The following is a 15,841-nucleotide window of genomic DNA, read 5'->3' as shown; positions in this document are numbered from 1 at the left end:
AGGAAACTTATTGGACGGCTACAGGTAACTAATTGGACGGCTACAGGAAACTTATTGGACAGCTACAGGGAACATATTGGACAGCTACATGTAACTTATTGGACAGCTACAGGGAACATATTGGACAGCTACAGATAACATATCGGACAGCTACAGGTAACATATCGGACAGCTACAGGTAACTTATTGGACAGCTACAGGTAACATATTGGACAGGTACAGGTAACTTATTGGACAGGTACAGGTAACTTATTGGACAGGTACAGGTAACTTATTGGACAGGTACAGGTAACTTATTGGACAGGTACAGGTAACTTATTGGACAGCTACATGTAACTTATTGGACAGCTAAAGGTAACTTATTAGACAGCTACAGGTAACTTACTGGACAGCTAAAGGTAACTGATTGGACAAATACAGGTAACTTATTGGACAGGTATAGGTAACAAATTGGACAGCTACAGGTAACTTATTGCACAGCTACAGGTAAATTATTGGACAGCTACAGGTAACTTATTGGACAGATACAGGTAACTTATTAGACAGCTACAGGTAACATATCGGACAGCTACATGTAACATATCGGATAACTGCAGGTAACTTATTGGACAGCTAAAGGTAACTTATTAGACAGCTACAGGTGACATATTGGACAGCTACAGGTAACTTATTGGACAGCTACAGATAACTTATTGGACAGCTACAGGTAACTTATTGGACAGCTACAGGTAACATATTGGACAGCTACAGGTAACATATTGGACAGCTAAAGGTAACATATCGGACAGGTACAGGTAACTAATTGGACAGCTACAGGTAACATATTGGACAGCTACAAGTAACTTATTGGACAGGTATAAGTAACTTATTGCACAGCTACAGGTAACTGATTGGACAAGTATAGGTAACTTATTGCACAGCTACAGGTAACTGATTGGACAGGTATAGATAACTTATTGCACAGCTACAGGTAACTTATTGCACAGCTACAGGTAACATATTGGACAGCTACAGGTAACTTATTGGATAGCTACAGGTGACTTATTAGACAGCTACAGGTAACATATTGGACAGCTACAGGGTACTTATTGGACAGCTACAGGTACCTTATTTGACAGCTACATGTAACTTATTGGACAGCTACAGGTAACCTATTGTATAGCTACAGATGACTTATTGTATAGCTACATGTGACTTATTGGATAGCCACATGTGACTTATTTGACAGCTACGGGTAACATATTGGACTGCTACAGGTAACATATTGGACGGCTAAAGGTAACTTATTGGACAGCTACAGGTAACTTATTGGACAGCTACAGGTAACATATTGGAGAGCTACAGGTAACATATCGGACAGCTACAGGTAACTCATTGGACAGATACAGGTAACTTATTGGATAGCTACAGGTAACTTATTGGACAGCTACAGTAACTTATTGGATAGCTACAGGTAACTTATTGGATAGCTACAGGTAACATATTGGACAGCTACAGGGTACTTATTGGACAGCTACAGGTACCTTATTTGACAGCTACAGGTAACTTATTGGACAGCTACAGGTAACCTATTGTATAGCTACAGGTGACTTAATGGATAGCCACATGTGACTTATTTGACAGCTACAGGTAACATATTGGACTGCTACAGGTAACATATTGGACAGTGTAACTTATTGGACAGCTAAAGGTTACTTATTGGACAGGTACAGGTAACTTATTGGACAGCTAAAGGTAACTTATTGAACAGCTAAAGGTAACTTATTTGACAGCTACAGGTAACTTATTGGACAGCTACAGTTGACATATTGGATAGCTACAGGTAACTTATTGGACAACTACAGGAAACGTATTGGACAACTACAGGTAACGTATTTGACAGCTACAGGTAACTTATTGGACAGCTACAGGGAACTTATTAGACAGCTACAGGTAACTTATTGGGCAGCTACAGGTAACTTATTGGACACCTACAGGTGGCATATTGGACACCTACAGATAACATATTGGACAACTACAGGTAACTTATTTGGCAGCTACAGATAACATATTGGACAGTTACAGGTAACACATAGGACAGTTACAGGTAACTATCTGGACAGCTACAGGTACTTATTGGACAGCTTCAGGTAACTTATTGAAAACTTATTAGACAACTTAAGGTAACTTATTGGACAGCTACAAATTACATACTGGACATCTCAAGGAGAGATTATGAATTAACACATAATTATGCTGTAGCAGAAAATTATAAATATCCATTAAATGTAACACAGAGTTTCGACATCATCACTCTCTATGTATATCGGCATCTTTGTTCCCATAGTAAGATTCCCCATAAACTATATTTTGTCCTTTAACAGAAGGTTTGAATCACGAATCACCATCTTACATGGCACATCTATACAGACGCATACATACCGAACACTTTACGGCGAGACACATTTCCAGCTTTGGAGTTGAGGTTAGCTAATGTAAAGATATTCTCTTTCATGTCTTTGATGAAAATATTTTTGACGTGGTGTTGAAATCTTGCTTTTTCACATTTTAGTTGTGTTGTTTTTTTCATTTCATTCTCTCCGAGATTTAATCCCAGAAATATATTTTAATCGCTTTCTTCAATGAATCAATCATATTTTCTTATTGATTCCATTTTAATACGGAATGCTCAAAATGTACGGACAGTATTGGGAATGCACCTTCACTGTTGGACGACATGATTCAGCTGAGACCAAATTCTACTCGAGCATTGTTCATACGTATATGACTGTATTGCTGTTATACAAAAGTATTAAAATTAGTCTACAGGGCAGTTATATTGGCTGATAGCACATACAGAACACAAATTAAAACTTTTCAGTATCAACACACTGAGGGATGTGTTTAAGTAAACTTACAGAGGGATTTACTTTAAGTAAAAAAGAAGCCGAAACGGCTATTATGTGAATTATCCGGTAGCCTTTATTTAACTTAATAGAAACGAATAAAAATATTACTGCTGTCAAACTCTAAAATATATTGACAACAAAATGAAACGGAAACCCTGTAACCAATGAGGAAATCAACGCAGCAAGTCAAACGAAATTCCACTTAATATTTAAATGTTTGGGTTTCAATACAATGGGTAGGGTCTCACGAGGACGGATGTCAATGGAGAAAATAAATATTGACTGCTTGTACGGACATCAAATTTAAATTACTGTGTTGGAATTGTCGCCATCATGAAGGCGCTAATTTTTTTTAGAATTACAATAACTTTTCAAAAAGACAATGACTGCAATTAACTTTTTAGAAGTGAAAGTGATATATATAGAGGATATCTAACAGTGTCTTCAGTAATACCAAATATATTTCACGAGTGGGGCTAATATTTTGATATTTTTCACGAGTGGGCAGCTAGACTTAATGTTGCATTCAAGAGCAACTGTATAAAAACTGATTGAGTGTAACAGAGTTGTGTCCCCTGGCAAATACAGTAAATAGCCATGGGATTCCAGCTGCCGTGTATTTTACAAATAATAGGACACCGTCAAAACAAGTTGTGTTGTTTATTTTGCTGTGTATTTATAAAAAAGATTCTGGAAATTGGAAATATCTATATAAGTATCCGATAGTAGAATGACACTTTGCAGGAATCCTCAGCCCCTCTTGTTGTTACTGTGTACCGGTATATAAAATTCCTTTTCCTTTCTGTCAATAAACGTCCTGGTAGCGGAGCTACGGAGCTGGTAGCCCAATGTCATGTCAATAGAAGCAACGTTTTCCTCGTCGCGTCGATTGAGCTCGGTTTTTTCCCCAGTAAGTTTGGATAAGTAATTTAAGATATATTTCATAATCCAAGAGATTTGTTGACAAGGATATCAAGCGCTATAAAACAGAAGGTGTGTTCATTTTACAATATACCCCCGCTTATTGTTCGGTTAAAGAGTTGTACTCACAAATTAATTTATCTATTTTACAGTGATGTAAATTTTCCACGAGGAGGCGGCACAGAAAGAGTTCTTTTCACAATGTTTTGTTGCAGATACTTTGTCAAAGACAGCGTCGAGAAAGTTAGAATTCCACTCATTTATTTACATGATACACAACAGAAGGACTTTATATAGGGGTTAGAACACATGGATCTTCCGTCGTTATTTTTGGTCTGGTAGTAGGCTGCGATATCCGGGCAGGGAACACTAAATACTCCTCTGTCTGAACAGTCATAAAACACGGGCACTTCCTCATCTGTCTGCTCGAAGTTCTCAACTGAAAAGAATCCAAATCATACATAATAAATAATACCTCAAAATCGATCAACCGAGGACAAAATACAAACAAAAATATATCTTCATAGCGACCCTTGAACAGGTACAAGGAGAATAAGACCAGGTGTTCCGGGAAGTAAGCGTCTTCAGCTTCATCGACGACACCCGCCATACTAATCTAGGTCACGACGACAGTCGCCATACTAATCTAGGTCACGACGACACCCGCCATACTAATCAAGGTCACAGCGACACCCGCCATACAAATCTAGGTCACAATGACACCCGTTATACAAATGTAGGTCACAACGACACTCGCCATACAAATCTAGGTCACGGCGACACCCGCCATACAAATCTAGGTCACGGCAACACCCGCCATACAAATATAGGTCACGGCGACACCCGTCATACAAATTTAGGTCAGGGCGACACCCGCCATACAAATCTAGGTCACTACGACAACCGTCATACACATCTAGGTCACGGCGACACCCGTCATACAGATATAGGTCAAATCAACGACACCCTCATACAAATCTAGGTTACGGCGACACCCGCCATACCAATCTAGGTCACGGCGACACCCGCCATACCAACTAGGTCAAATTGACGACACCCCCCATACCAATCTAGGTCAAATCGACGACACCCGCCATACCAATCTAGGTCACGGCGACACCAGCCATACCAATCTAGGTCAAATCGACGACACCCGCCATTCCAATCTAGGTCAAATCGACGACACCCGCCATACCAATCTAGGTCACGGCGACATCAGCCTTACCAATCTAGGTCAAATCGACGACACCCGTCATTAAAATCTAGATCAAATCCGGGTCATACTATCTAAGTGAGGACTATTATGGAACCGCCAGGCATATCTTCACTTCGCACACGAAAGTAGAATATTTTCAAGTGAGACAATGAGTATCACTGTGGGTGGTATACCCTTCGCTTAGTATGACCTTGTTTTTAACCAAGTAAGAAATGTTATTCAACACGGAATTCGCCCCAAATTACATATTTTACTATAAATTATTTATAGCAGGGATGAATAACAGAAATCTTATATAGAAACATTTGACTGACTTTCACCTCATCAGGTAAAATGTTGGCACACGAAATCAACAATGACGCCATATAATACTAATCACGATTTTCATTATTTTAATTTGCCACGGACTTTCTACTGAATAAGATTTGATTTACTGGTATTCCTCCACATAATTCAAATCTGTTATTTTCCTGTTAACAACTGATGTCAAGTTCTCATCTCCATGTTTCCTATGAACCATTTGCTACATTTACTGTTTTACTTATGTATATCACCTCTTTATAACGACAAACGTGATAAATAAATTATTCCTAATAAAAAATTCCTATTTGACCAAACACGAGGTCTGCCTCACCATTTCCTAACTGTAACCAAACATGAGGCCTGCAATACCTTTGCCTGACTACATATCTGATTTACATATAGCCCGAGTTTCCTCTGGCCCTTAAACCATATATCTGGTGTAGGGCCAGAGCGCACTACTACATGTACAAAAATATGAAAACGTGGAACTATCCAACACCGTTTGGTGTCGCTAAGATTTTGGAGCAAATATAATAAAATCGGGCGTGACGTAACACCTACCTTACATTTTTGGATACATGAGAAATTTATTTACCCCAGAACACCCATATAGTCCTATATCGGTGTTCTATTCCGTCCGTCTTTGTTTAGGAAAACCGATTTTCTTCTATGGATTTTTTTTTATATCTCAGATTCTTTATATCTGGAGGGTGGATTAAATGTGTCCAAAATACAGATATGACATGATTATGAACCCAAATATGAAGTACTGTATGTCCTAGTGTATCAACATTCATCTTACTCTTAGATCTCTAGATCTGTCTTTCGTCCTGTCATTCGTCTTTGTTGTTCTTTCTTTATAATCATTGTAAGTATACTGTGTCGCTATCACAATCTTTGTGATAAGGATTTTAATAGGTTTTTAAAAACTTGTGCCCAATACACAATCCAATTGTATCTAAACAATAAGATATGTTCAAATCAAATCAATTAATTTACTCGCTGATACTTCAAATTATCGTATTTCCAGATGATAATTAATATACTATTTTCAAACAATACGAGCTTCCCACGTTCAGTTACTCTCAGCTATCCTCCAAAGAAGACAAGCCATGGTTAAAATCTTTTATTTCATTAATAATGATATCTATATTTACTTCATCAGACAGCGTAATCATAATATCATATGAAGAATTGAAATTTAACACTTACTTTGGTGTGACGTGCTAATGGCGGACATCATAACCAAGACGAGAAGAAGGAGAGCTCGGACAGTGGCCATTTTGGTGTTGTAGCTGTCTGACCATTTATACGTCACTAAAACTTTAAACTCTAAACACTAAAACGCTCGCTTATAGTACATTTGGACATTTCTACCGAAGGTTTTAATAAATACATAGAAACCTTTCACTCGATGTCTAGTTAACTTACCCTATTTTGATATTACTTATATGTATAATAAATGTTTGATATCTTTAATACATTTCAAAATTTATTTAGAAAAACTACTACATCAAGGTTCTTTTAACTTTTATAGAAAAAAAATTCTAGAAATTTTCTTTTCCTTTCAGAAAAAAAATGTAATTTGTATTCACTTTTTAAAGTTACGTTAAGCTGATACAGCTGTAATGAAACACAAAGGAGTTGTGGATTAGTATTAATCCGGCACTCCTCGTCAATGTAAAGTGATTAGGTGCAAGTATTTAATCTGATATGGGCAATTAATAATGCTAGATTAATCGGTGACTGGTGTCCGTAGCGTTTGGAAACACTGAAAGCGGATTTTCAAATCCCTAAGTTATGCTGTAGCTACAGTATGTATGATTTAAGTTTAAGCACTGCTTTTTTCAATCATGAAACTCGTCCTCCTATACAGTAGTTGTTATGTAGCGAAATAACGCGTTAATTTCGTCAGTAAACGCGGTAGGTTTGCGATATAACACGTACATAACTTCTTGATTAAACGCGTTAGTTTCGCAATACAACGCGTTAGTTTCGCGGTATTACGCATTATTTTCGTGATATAACGCGTTAGTTTCGCGAAAGATTATATATATGTTCTTCTATGTAAAAGATCTCAGCCGGGTACGACTTCGAGGATCCCGGATAGTATTTTCCGGAGAGCCTCGCATCTTATTGTTCACCATGCTTAAAACTCAGACATTTAAATTCACCACCGTCGTTGCTATTCTCTGTGGCAGTATTGTCCGTCAGCAAGTATAACTCATTCTTGATTTAAGATAAAAAATAAGTAGTTTTACAACAGTTGTGTAAAAACTAAATTTTATAACAGACCAAACCGGTTAATGATAGCACACACTGAAAGCAGTAAGTACATTTCTTTATTGAAACGAGTTTTAATAGTCATTACGGTAGTACAAAATGAGTATCGAAAGTGCCGAGTTTCTTAATTAGACACAAGGATCGAAGTAAGGAGAAATTGTACCGCAGCTGTTAGATTATATTTACATCGATTTTGTATATATGTATGTACATACAACGATCTTACTTCACCAGGAAGTACATTCTGTCAGTGTACTCTGGGCTTTATATCGGAGGTATTTTAAACTACGCTGAGGATTGAAGGCTTGCTCATTGCGTTCAAAATGTTGGTGGCGGTACATTTTGTGAATGTTACCGGAGAGTGCCACATGTACTTTTAGTTTCTTATCTGTTTTATTATTGTCTTTTTAACAACAACGTATTATATGTGTTCTGTTTAACTCTTTAAAATTAAAAACTCACAAAATTCTTCAATATTTACAATGTAGATAATCACCACCACCACCACCATGAACATTTCCAATTTAATACATTTAATTTATATTGTAGTTTAATTTCAGATTAAATTAAGCAGCAAATTCATAATGATGATGATGATGATGATGATGATGATGATGGTGATGATATGATGATGATGATGATGATGATGATGATGATGATGATGATGATGTTTGTAGAGCAGTAAAATTAAGTGAAATTAGATAGATAGTCGGTGATGTATGTGATTGTGTGAATGTTCAAGTATGTTTTTTTTTGTTTTTTTTTTGTTTTTTTTTGTTTGTTTTGTGTATATGTTATATGTATGTAATGGTTTGATCAGTGTGGAGCGTGGTCAAGCGTGTCAATGTCCATGTATCTGGAGCTGTACTTGTCATACAACACTTGAATTATATAACACTTGTATTTGATATTTAATAATTTTCTTCTATAAAGTTACCTGCTAACAAATAGATTATATACATATGTGGACCATGTGGACCTAAGCCAAAGTTTTTTTTACAGTGCACGCTAACATGTTTTTTGCAATATTGTTTAAAAACAAAATTTTGGGATGCATTTTGATCAGCATTTAAGTGTTTCCCTATTGCATCAAGAAAATGATTAATTTTCTTTACCTTACAATGTATAACTGCTGGGAATTTTACCTCTTCTTGTAATTAAAGAAAATCAGCATATAATCTATATTTATTGAATATCTTTATTGTGAACAAAAATGTATATAAAAATTATTTTTGAAAAACATCCACAGGTAGATATTATATATGGGTAGTGTTAGATGCTAATTACAGGTAGGTAAGGCAGGGGAGCCTGGCACATCATGCTATAAATGGCCCCTGGGGGGTAATTGGGGACTTGACAAAAGTATAGCCAGGTGTTAAAACAGGCACACCTAACACTGATCCTCAACTGATACATATATATAGGTAAGGTGTTATGGAGGTCCATAAGGTGGTGGTGAGGTGGGGTTTGGGCCCTGGTGGCCATGCCAATAGGCATGTCATGAGAGTACCAATTATATATACGGGTACGTGTACATAACTTGTTGTATAGATATTATATGTCTCTTACAGAACATAAATGAGAATATATTAAACTTCTGATTCTTGATTCTTGCTTATGTACTATGAAATGATTTCATGGTTGAATTAAGAGATATCAGTGAAGTAACAATACATTGATTTTTTTTTTGGTTTTTGTTGGATAAAATAATAAACATTACAATATATGTACATATACAGTGTACTTGAGAAAAAAAATCTTACAAACTGTCATCAAGGCCTAAGGTAGAATTAATCATTAATATAAAATGTATTTTAATGACATCTAAAAAAAATGAAAAGCATCAAAGTTTTGAAATCAGGAAGATAAACCTTAATCTCACACTATAATCAGGGACATATATATACAATGTATCTTATTATACGTCCCTGCTATAATGAAACCTTTTTTTTAAAACAATTAATGATAAAAAATCCCACTACAAATCCAATTGATTGAGTTTTAATTCCTCTTGTGCAATATGTCATCTAAGAACCGCAGCCAATTTTATTGTTAGTTAATATTAGATAACATTTTATCAACATTGAATATATACATGATAAAGTCAGGATGACAGATATAAGGCAGTTAATTTACACAGGTCTGTATATGTAACAACTACAGGTATCATTACCTGTATTGGGGGATTTGTCGTCATACCTGACTGGACGTAGTGCACTACTAGTTTACCTGTAGCTTAAATGTAGTGCACTACTAGTTTAAACGTAGTGCACTAGGGTGTAAAGGTTAGCTTACACTCAACTGTAAATTAGTGATGTAAGACTTACAGAGTAATCCCCCTTATAAGTAAACTAGATACTGCGTGCATTGCATAACATTCGTCAAATATTATATATTTCGTCGAATCAGAGAATGGTTGGATTGTTCGGTGTATACTTGGACAGTTTATGACATATATATATATATCTTTATATATCCGTGGTTTTCCCTTTCGAGGAGCCTCCGTCTGTCTCGGTGTATGCGTCGCCCGTTGATTTATCGGAATACTACACATGTCGCTTACGTTGTTGGTTTAGTAAAGCTCGGCTGTGTGTAGCCGGCTATTTTTAGACTCACGACCACAAGATAAACCTTCGGCCTGGTTTTAAGCGTGATGTCGGGAATTAATATGACTAGCGGTTTCATACTACTCACACCAGGACATACGCTTCAGCTAGAACAGATGACAAAGGAACAGTCCTCGGTACGCGAATGTCTGTGTCAGACATCAGGGTTTAGTCTCTAAGCCGGGTAAAGTATATTAACACATTGTGGAATCTTCTAAACCATTACTTTGTATTACCACTGACTGGATGTTCGAGTTTTACAAAACATCAGTCCAAACCAATGCAGGCGTGTGTATGTGCACAGTGATACGTCACCAATGTACGGGGGCCTGTTAGTGAACATCGATACGTCACCAATGTACGGAGGCCTATTAGTGAACACCGATACGTCACCAATGTACGGATGCCTGTTAGTGAACATTGATACGTCACGAATGTACGCAGACCTGTAAGTGAAAAGTGATACGTCACCAATGTACGGAGGCCTGTTAGTGAACACCGATACGTCACCAATGTACGGAGGCCTGTTAGTGCAGTGATACGTCATCAATGTACGGAGGTCTGTTAGTGAACACTGATACGTCACGAATGTACGCAGACCTGTAAGTGAAAAGTGATACGTCACCAATATACGGGGGCCTGTTAGTGAACACCGATACGTCACCAATGTACGCAGACATATAAGTGAACAGCGATACGTCACCAATGTACGGATGCCTGTTAGTGAACATTGATACGTCACGAATGTACGCAGACCTGTAAGTGAAAAGTGATACGTCACCAATGTACGGAGGCCTGTTAGTGAACACCGATACGTCACCAATGTACGGAGGCCTGTTAGTGCAGAGTGATACGTCATCAATGTACGGAGGCCTGTTAGTGAACACTGATACGTCACGAATGTACGCAGACCTGTAAGTGAAAAGTGATACGTCACCAATATACGGGGGCCTGTTAGTGAACACCGATACGTCACCAATGTACGCAGACATATAAGTGAACAGTGATACGTCACCAATGTACGGAGGCCTGTTAGTGAACACTGATACGTCACGAATGTACGCAGACATATAAGTGAACAGTGATACGTCACCAATGTACGGAGGCCTGTAAGTTAACAGTGATACGTCACCAATGTACGGAGGCCTGTAAGTGAACAGTGATACGTCACCAATGTACGGAGGCCTGTAAGTGAACAGTGATACGTCCCCAATGTACGGAGGCCTGTTAGTGAACACCGATACGCCACCAATGTACGGAGGACTGTAAGCGAACAATGATTACGTCACCAATGTACGGATGCCTGCTAGTGAACACTGATACGTCACGAATGTATGGAGGTCTGTAAGTACGCAGTGATACGTCACCAATGTACGGAGGCCTGCTAGTGAACAATAATTAAGTCACCATGTACGGAGGCCTGTAATTGGACAATGATACGTCATCCCAATACGGAAGCCTGTAAGCGAACAGTTAGGTGAAACCCGATTACATATAGGGTTAAACATTTATGTGACACACTGGCGACGTATTTTACGTAATAAAGTTAATTAACGACTAACATTGACAATGTATACCGGCACAGGGGAGGTAAGAAATTATGGACAAGTTTCAAACGCAAGAGTGCACCCGACGAATATGCAACACGGACTGGTGTACCAGATGCGAAAGTCAAGAGGAATCAACTGGACACACGACGAAAAGGTGGGTCGTATAGCATTTAACTTATATAACATAAGTATAATGTAGTCTGTCGTGTTTACCGAGTATTTCCTGGCAACATTACGAGTATTGTAAGATATTTGATATTACAATATCTAAGTGATATAAAAATATGTCAATATATACTTACCCCTAGAGATATTTATAAACTATGAATTTATATAAATTCCGAAAGCTGAGGTCACTTCAGCTGGTTGGAAAATTGAAAATTGTGTATATTAGGAGTAATAATAACTATTTCGTTTGATGTTTTTATTACGAGGATTATGCTTGATTTGGATAATATTCAGTAAATTGTAATATGTTTTAGGGCACCTGAGATAAAGTCTCAAGTGACTTATTGCAATCGCATTTGTCGTCCGTCTAAACAATTGATATTTCCGACTTCTTCTTAATAACCAAGAGTCCCAGCGTCATGATGCTTATAAATGATATTTATGAAGCGTTGCTGGCAGGAATTAAATCAAGTAGTCAACTGTCAAAAAATCAAGGTCGTCAGGTCCAAGGTCAAGGCTATGTGGGTCCAGATTCTAGGACGGAATTGATATATGACAATAGTCATGTATTTTTTTCAGAAGAGAGTTTTTACAGTGACAAAATAATTCAGTCAGACTTAATTATGATCTATTTGAAACAAACTGTCTTCCATATCACCTCTCAAACCATACAAATTGTATGTAGAACATTAATATCATTAATGACTGCAAAAATGGAGTTTATTTCATTTTAATATCATACTGTATTGCTAAGAGGAAGACAGAATGGTGAACTGAAAGAATAAGAAGCTGAGAATACATAGGAATAAGCATATCGTAGGAGGAAGTCAGAACAAAGCTAAATACTAATTAAGGTTAAGTCACAAGAGTATTAATGAATAATTAAGATTGATAGAGGAATTAAATCTGGCTGTTATTGTGGTGTGCTTTCCAAGGTTCAAATAAAATCATTTGAACAATTTGAGTATTACACTACTATTTCAAGATGTGCATTTCTGTTTTCTCAGCGAATATAGAGGTGAAAATAACAATAATCACATTAATGTACATGTATAATGTATTGTTCCTTGTATGGCGGTAAGGGCGGTTGACTTCCTGATGATTATAGGGGATATATAGGCACACAGGGGGTACTTGTTGGCCTGGCAGTGATCTAGGGTCAAATTAATCATCTTTTATATTCTTTCAATGTCATAGGGGTGAGATATTTGTTTAATGTTAATTTAAAAGCAAAACATCATGTATAAGTACACATCTCAGGACTCGGTTGACCGATAAAGACCATGAGTTTTTTTATCTACTAGTTATATAAGTTATTCTTATACCCTCTTGAATAGAAAAGCGTACAATGTTTCCAGTTATATTGCAACTCCTACATTATGTGTGTCATGCACGTGCATTTCCTTTCATTTGACGTTTATTTGACTATATAGAAATAACAAGCGGTCGTAATGATTTTTTTTCTCTAAATATAGAAACTATATAGAAATGAAACGATATGAGCAAAACTAATTTGAAGTGAAATTGAATTGAATTGTTTCTTAACACACATCGTTTCATTTTACAAATTACTAATTTATGCAGAATGTTATATTTAATATATTTTTCGTTGTTCTTAGGTATTCCTCGTGAACCTTTGTGCGGCTAGAGCTCGAATAATCGAGGAGAAAAGGTCCGACAGTAATACTTTGAGGATGAAGGCCGCATGTTGGAAGGTCATTTATGACCAATTTTCTACCAGGTTTGGGCGAAAACGGACACTGGTGCGGATTAAAGAACAGTGGAAGCGAATGAAACTCGCTACACGTGCTGAACAGCGAGACAGAGATCAGGAGATACTGGACTCATCCACCGGAAACGGAAGTTCTAATACACAGGAACCTGTACCCACAAAATATTACGGGGAGTCAGCCGAAATAATAGCCAAAGTGAAACAAATATTAAATGAAGTTGCTAGTTCCACGTTTGATAATTGTATTCCGGTTTCTCAAAACGACATATCTATTGGGGAAACGAATGCAATCTTAGACGATATTTCACGATTTTCGGACCACGTGACCGGAGAGATGCAGTCAAATGTCGAACTTCCTGTTTCGGAACCTGAGCCAATGGTGATTAAAATTGAAATTGACGACAACGAGGACGCCGAGAACTACCATGACAGCGGAGAAAATAAAAACAAATCCAACACCTCACCAGAGCTACTGACAAGTGTAATAGATTTTAACAGGTAAATGTTCGCTTATATAGGAATATACTTTTGCCTGTTCATGAAATGGTGCCCTTTTCTATATAGTTTTTTCTTGAGAATAAAAATTCCTTCAAACATCCCTTAAACTATTTTTGAAACCGGTCCATAAAAACGTTGAAACCGAGTGGGTAACTGTGGATGAGAGTTATGAGTATTACTGCTACATACAAAAAATATAGCTACAATATTAAGATTGCGACTTTGAATCCGATTTCATTTGAATTATCACGTACTTATTAGTGAGCCCATATCGTTAAAGAGGCTTACCCGCAGACGGACCGGTAAACGGCACATCTCCGATCACTAAATAAACTTCAGTACACGTTTCTATGTGACAAAATTAGAGGCTTTCCGACTTTATTTCTTGAAAACAATTACAGAATATGTATTTAAAAGACGTTTTAAAACTCAACCTGAGAGAGAACTTTATGGAATACAACGGCAAATCTTCTTTGTAAATCGCCGCTGCCTTTGAAGTTATCACTGTGCGGCACTGTGCACGTGCTTGTTTCTTTGATGTGTCAATCAAATTAGACTTATTGCGGGTTGCGATTAAATAAATAATATTTTAAAATGAGGTTTTAATATCACTTTTCAGCGTTTTATAAGGAAAATAAAATGAAAAACTCAACAATTCCATCAATCTGTCATGTGTAAAAAATCTTTTTCTATTAGCCAACTTTTCTGATCTCTCTGCGGGCAAGCCTCTTTAAGTGTTCAGATGTGTTGAAGATTTTTAATGTATTGCTCGTAAGTTATTAATTGTTGGCTTACTAAATTGTTTTTATTTTGTAGTCTTGAAGAAATTGGCCATGGCCGACACGATAATAGTGAACCCACACTAGAACATGGACACACGCCAGCTTCCAGTTATAGTCATCTTTCAACGGATGACGTTACTCAGATCAAGTTCTCTACCGATATTATTTCAAATACCGGCACTTCAACACCGGAAGTGAATAAGTCGTTATATGATCCAGAACAATCATTCGAACAGTGGGGAAATTTCCGGAAAATGAAAACAACCAACTCACAAAAGAGTGACCAAGATATCACGAATGTTTCAAGTTCAATTGTGGACAACATGAGGTTGGAGTATGCTAGGATCGAACACGAGAAGAAAATGGAATACTTAAGAAAGGAACATGAAATTAAAATGGAAATTTTGAATACAAAAAGAGAGACAGCGAGGGCAAAGCTGAGAAAGGCAAACTTCAAACTTTCTTTAACGGGTTCAAATGTACCAATGTAACATGTACCGAAGTTTCTCTGTAACACTGACTGATCTTATGTCGGTTAAATTAATTTCAATTTTTGGGTGATCATATAAGTTGTAATAACTTGTACCCAATCCGTTTGTAAACTTTTTACAATAAAATATGTTTAAACTAAATTAATTTCAAACTTTAATTATATATTACTGTTTCCTGCAAATTAGTATCGTTTTCACATTTGTATTTTTTTCTCTCTCTCTTTTCTGAAAGATGTTATTTCTAATTGTCCGAGATTTCCTCACCAGTTGTCGCTAATATTAACTGCTTCTTATAACTGTTATTTCTACATACCTTTCACATACACGCCGTACCGTTACCCCTACTTGTATCCAACAATTATGAATGTAGGGTTATGTCTAATTTAGAAACTTCCTACGTTGA

The 15,841-nt window shown here is 36.9% G+C and overlaps 1 protein-coding gene and 1 long non-coding RNA gene across 2 annotated transcripts; one reads left to right on the top strand and one right to left on the bottom strand.

Moving 5' to 3' along the window:
• Nucleotides 1-3,533: 3,533 nt before the first annotated feature.
• On the bottom strand, nt 3,534-6,684 carry LOC117343532. The gene is made up of 2 exons (XR_004536041.1): nt 6,541-6,684; nt 3,534-4,248 (listed from the first exon to the last, which is right to left on the bottom strand). It is a non-coding gene; the product is annotated as an uncharacterized LOC117343532 (long non-coding RNA).
• A 3,501-nt stretch (nt 6,685-10,185) lies between these two features.
• LOC117344241 lies at nt 10,186-15,579 on the top strand. The gene is made up of 3 exons (XM_033906921.1): nt 10,186-11,921; nt 13,555-14,165; nt 14,982-15,579. The coding sequence occupies exons 1-3, from the start codon at nt 11,787-11,789 to the stop codon at nt 15,436-15,438; spliced, it is 1,203 nt and encodes a 400-aa protein (XP_033762812.1). The 5' UTR covers nt 10,186-11,786; the 3' UTR covers nt 15,439-15,579.
• The last annotated feature ends 262 nt before the right edge of the window (nt 15,580-15,841 follow it).

Source organism: Pecten maximus, chromosome 15 (assembly GCF_902652985.1).
Source record: "Pecten maximus chromosome 15, xPecMax1.1, whole genome shotgun sequence".
Taxonomy (NCBI): domain Eukaryota; kingdom Metazoa; phylum Mollusca; class Bivalvia; order Pectinida; family Pectinidae; genus Pecten; species Pecten maximus.
The sequence above is the reverse complement of the archived record's forward strand: the minus strand, read 5'-3'. Positions and strand labels throughout refer to the sequence as shown.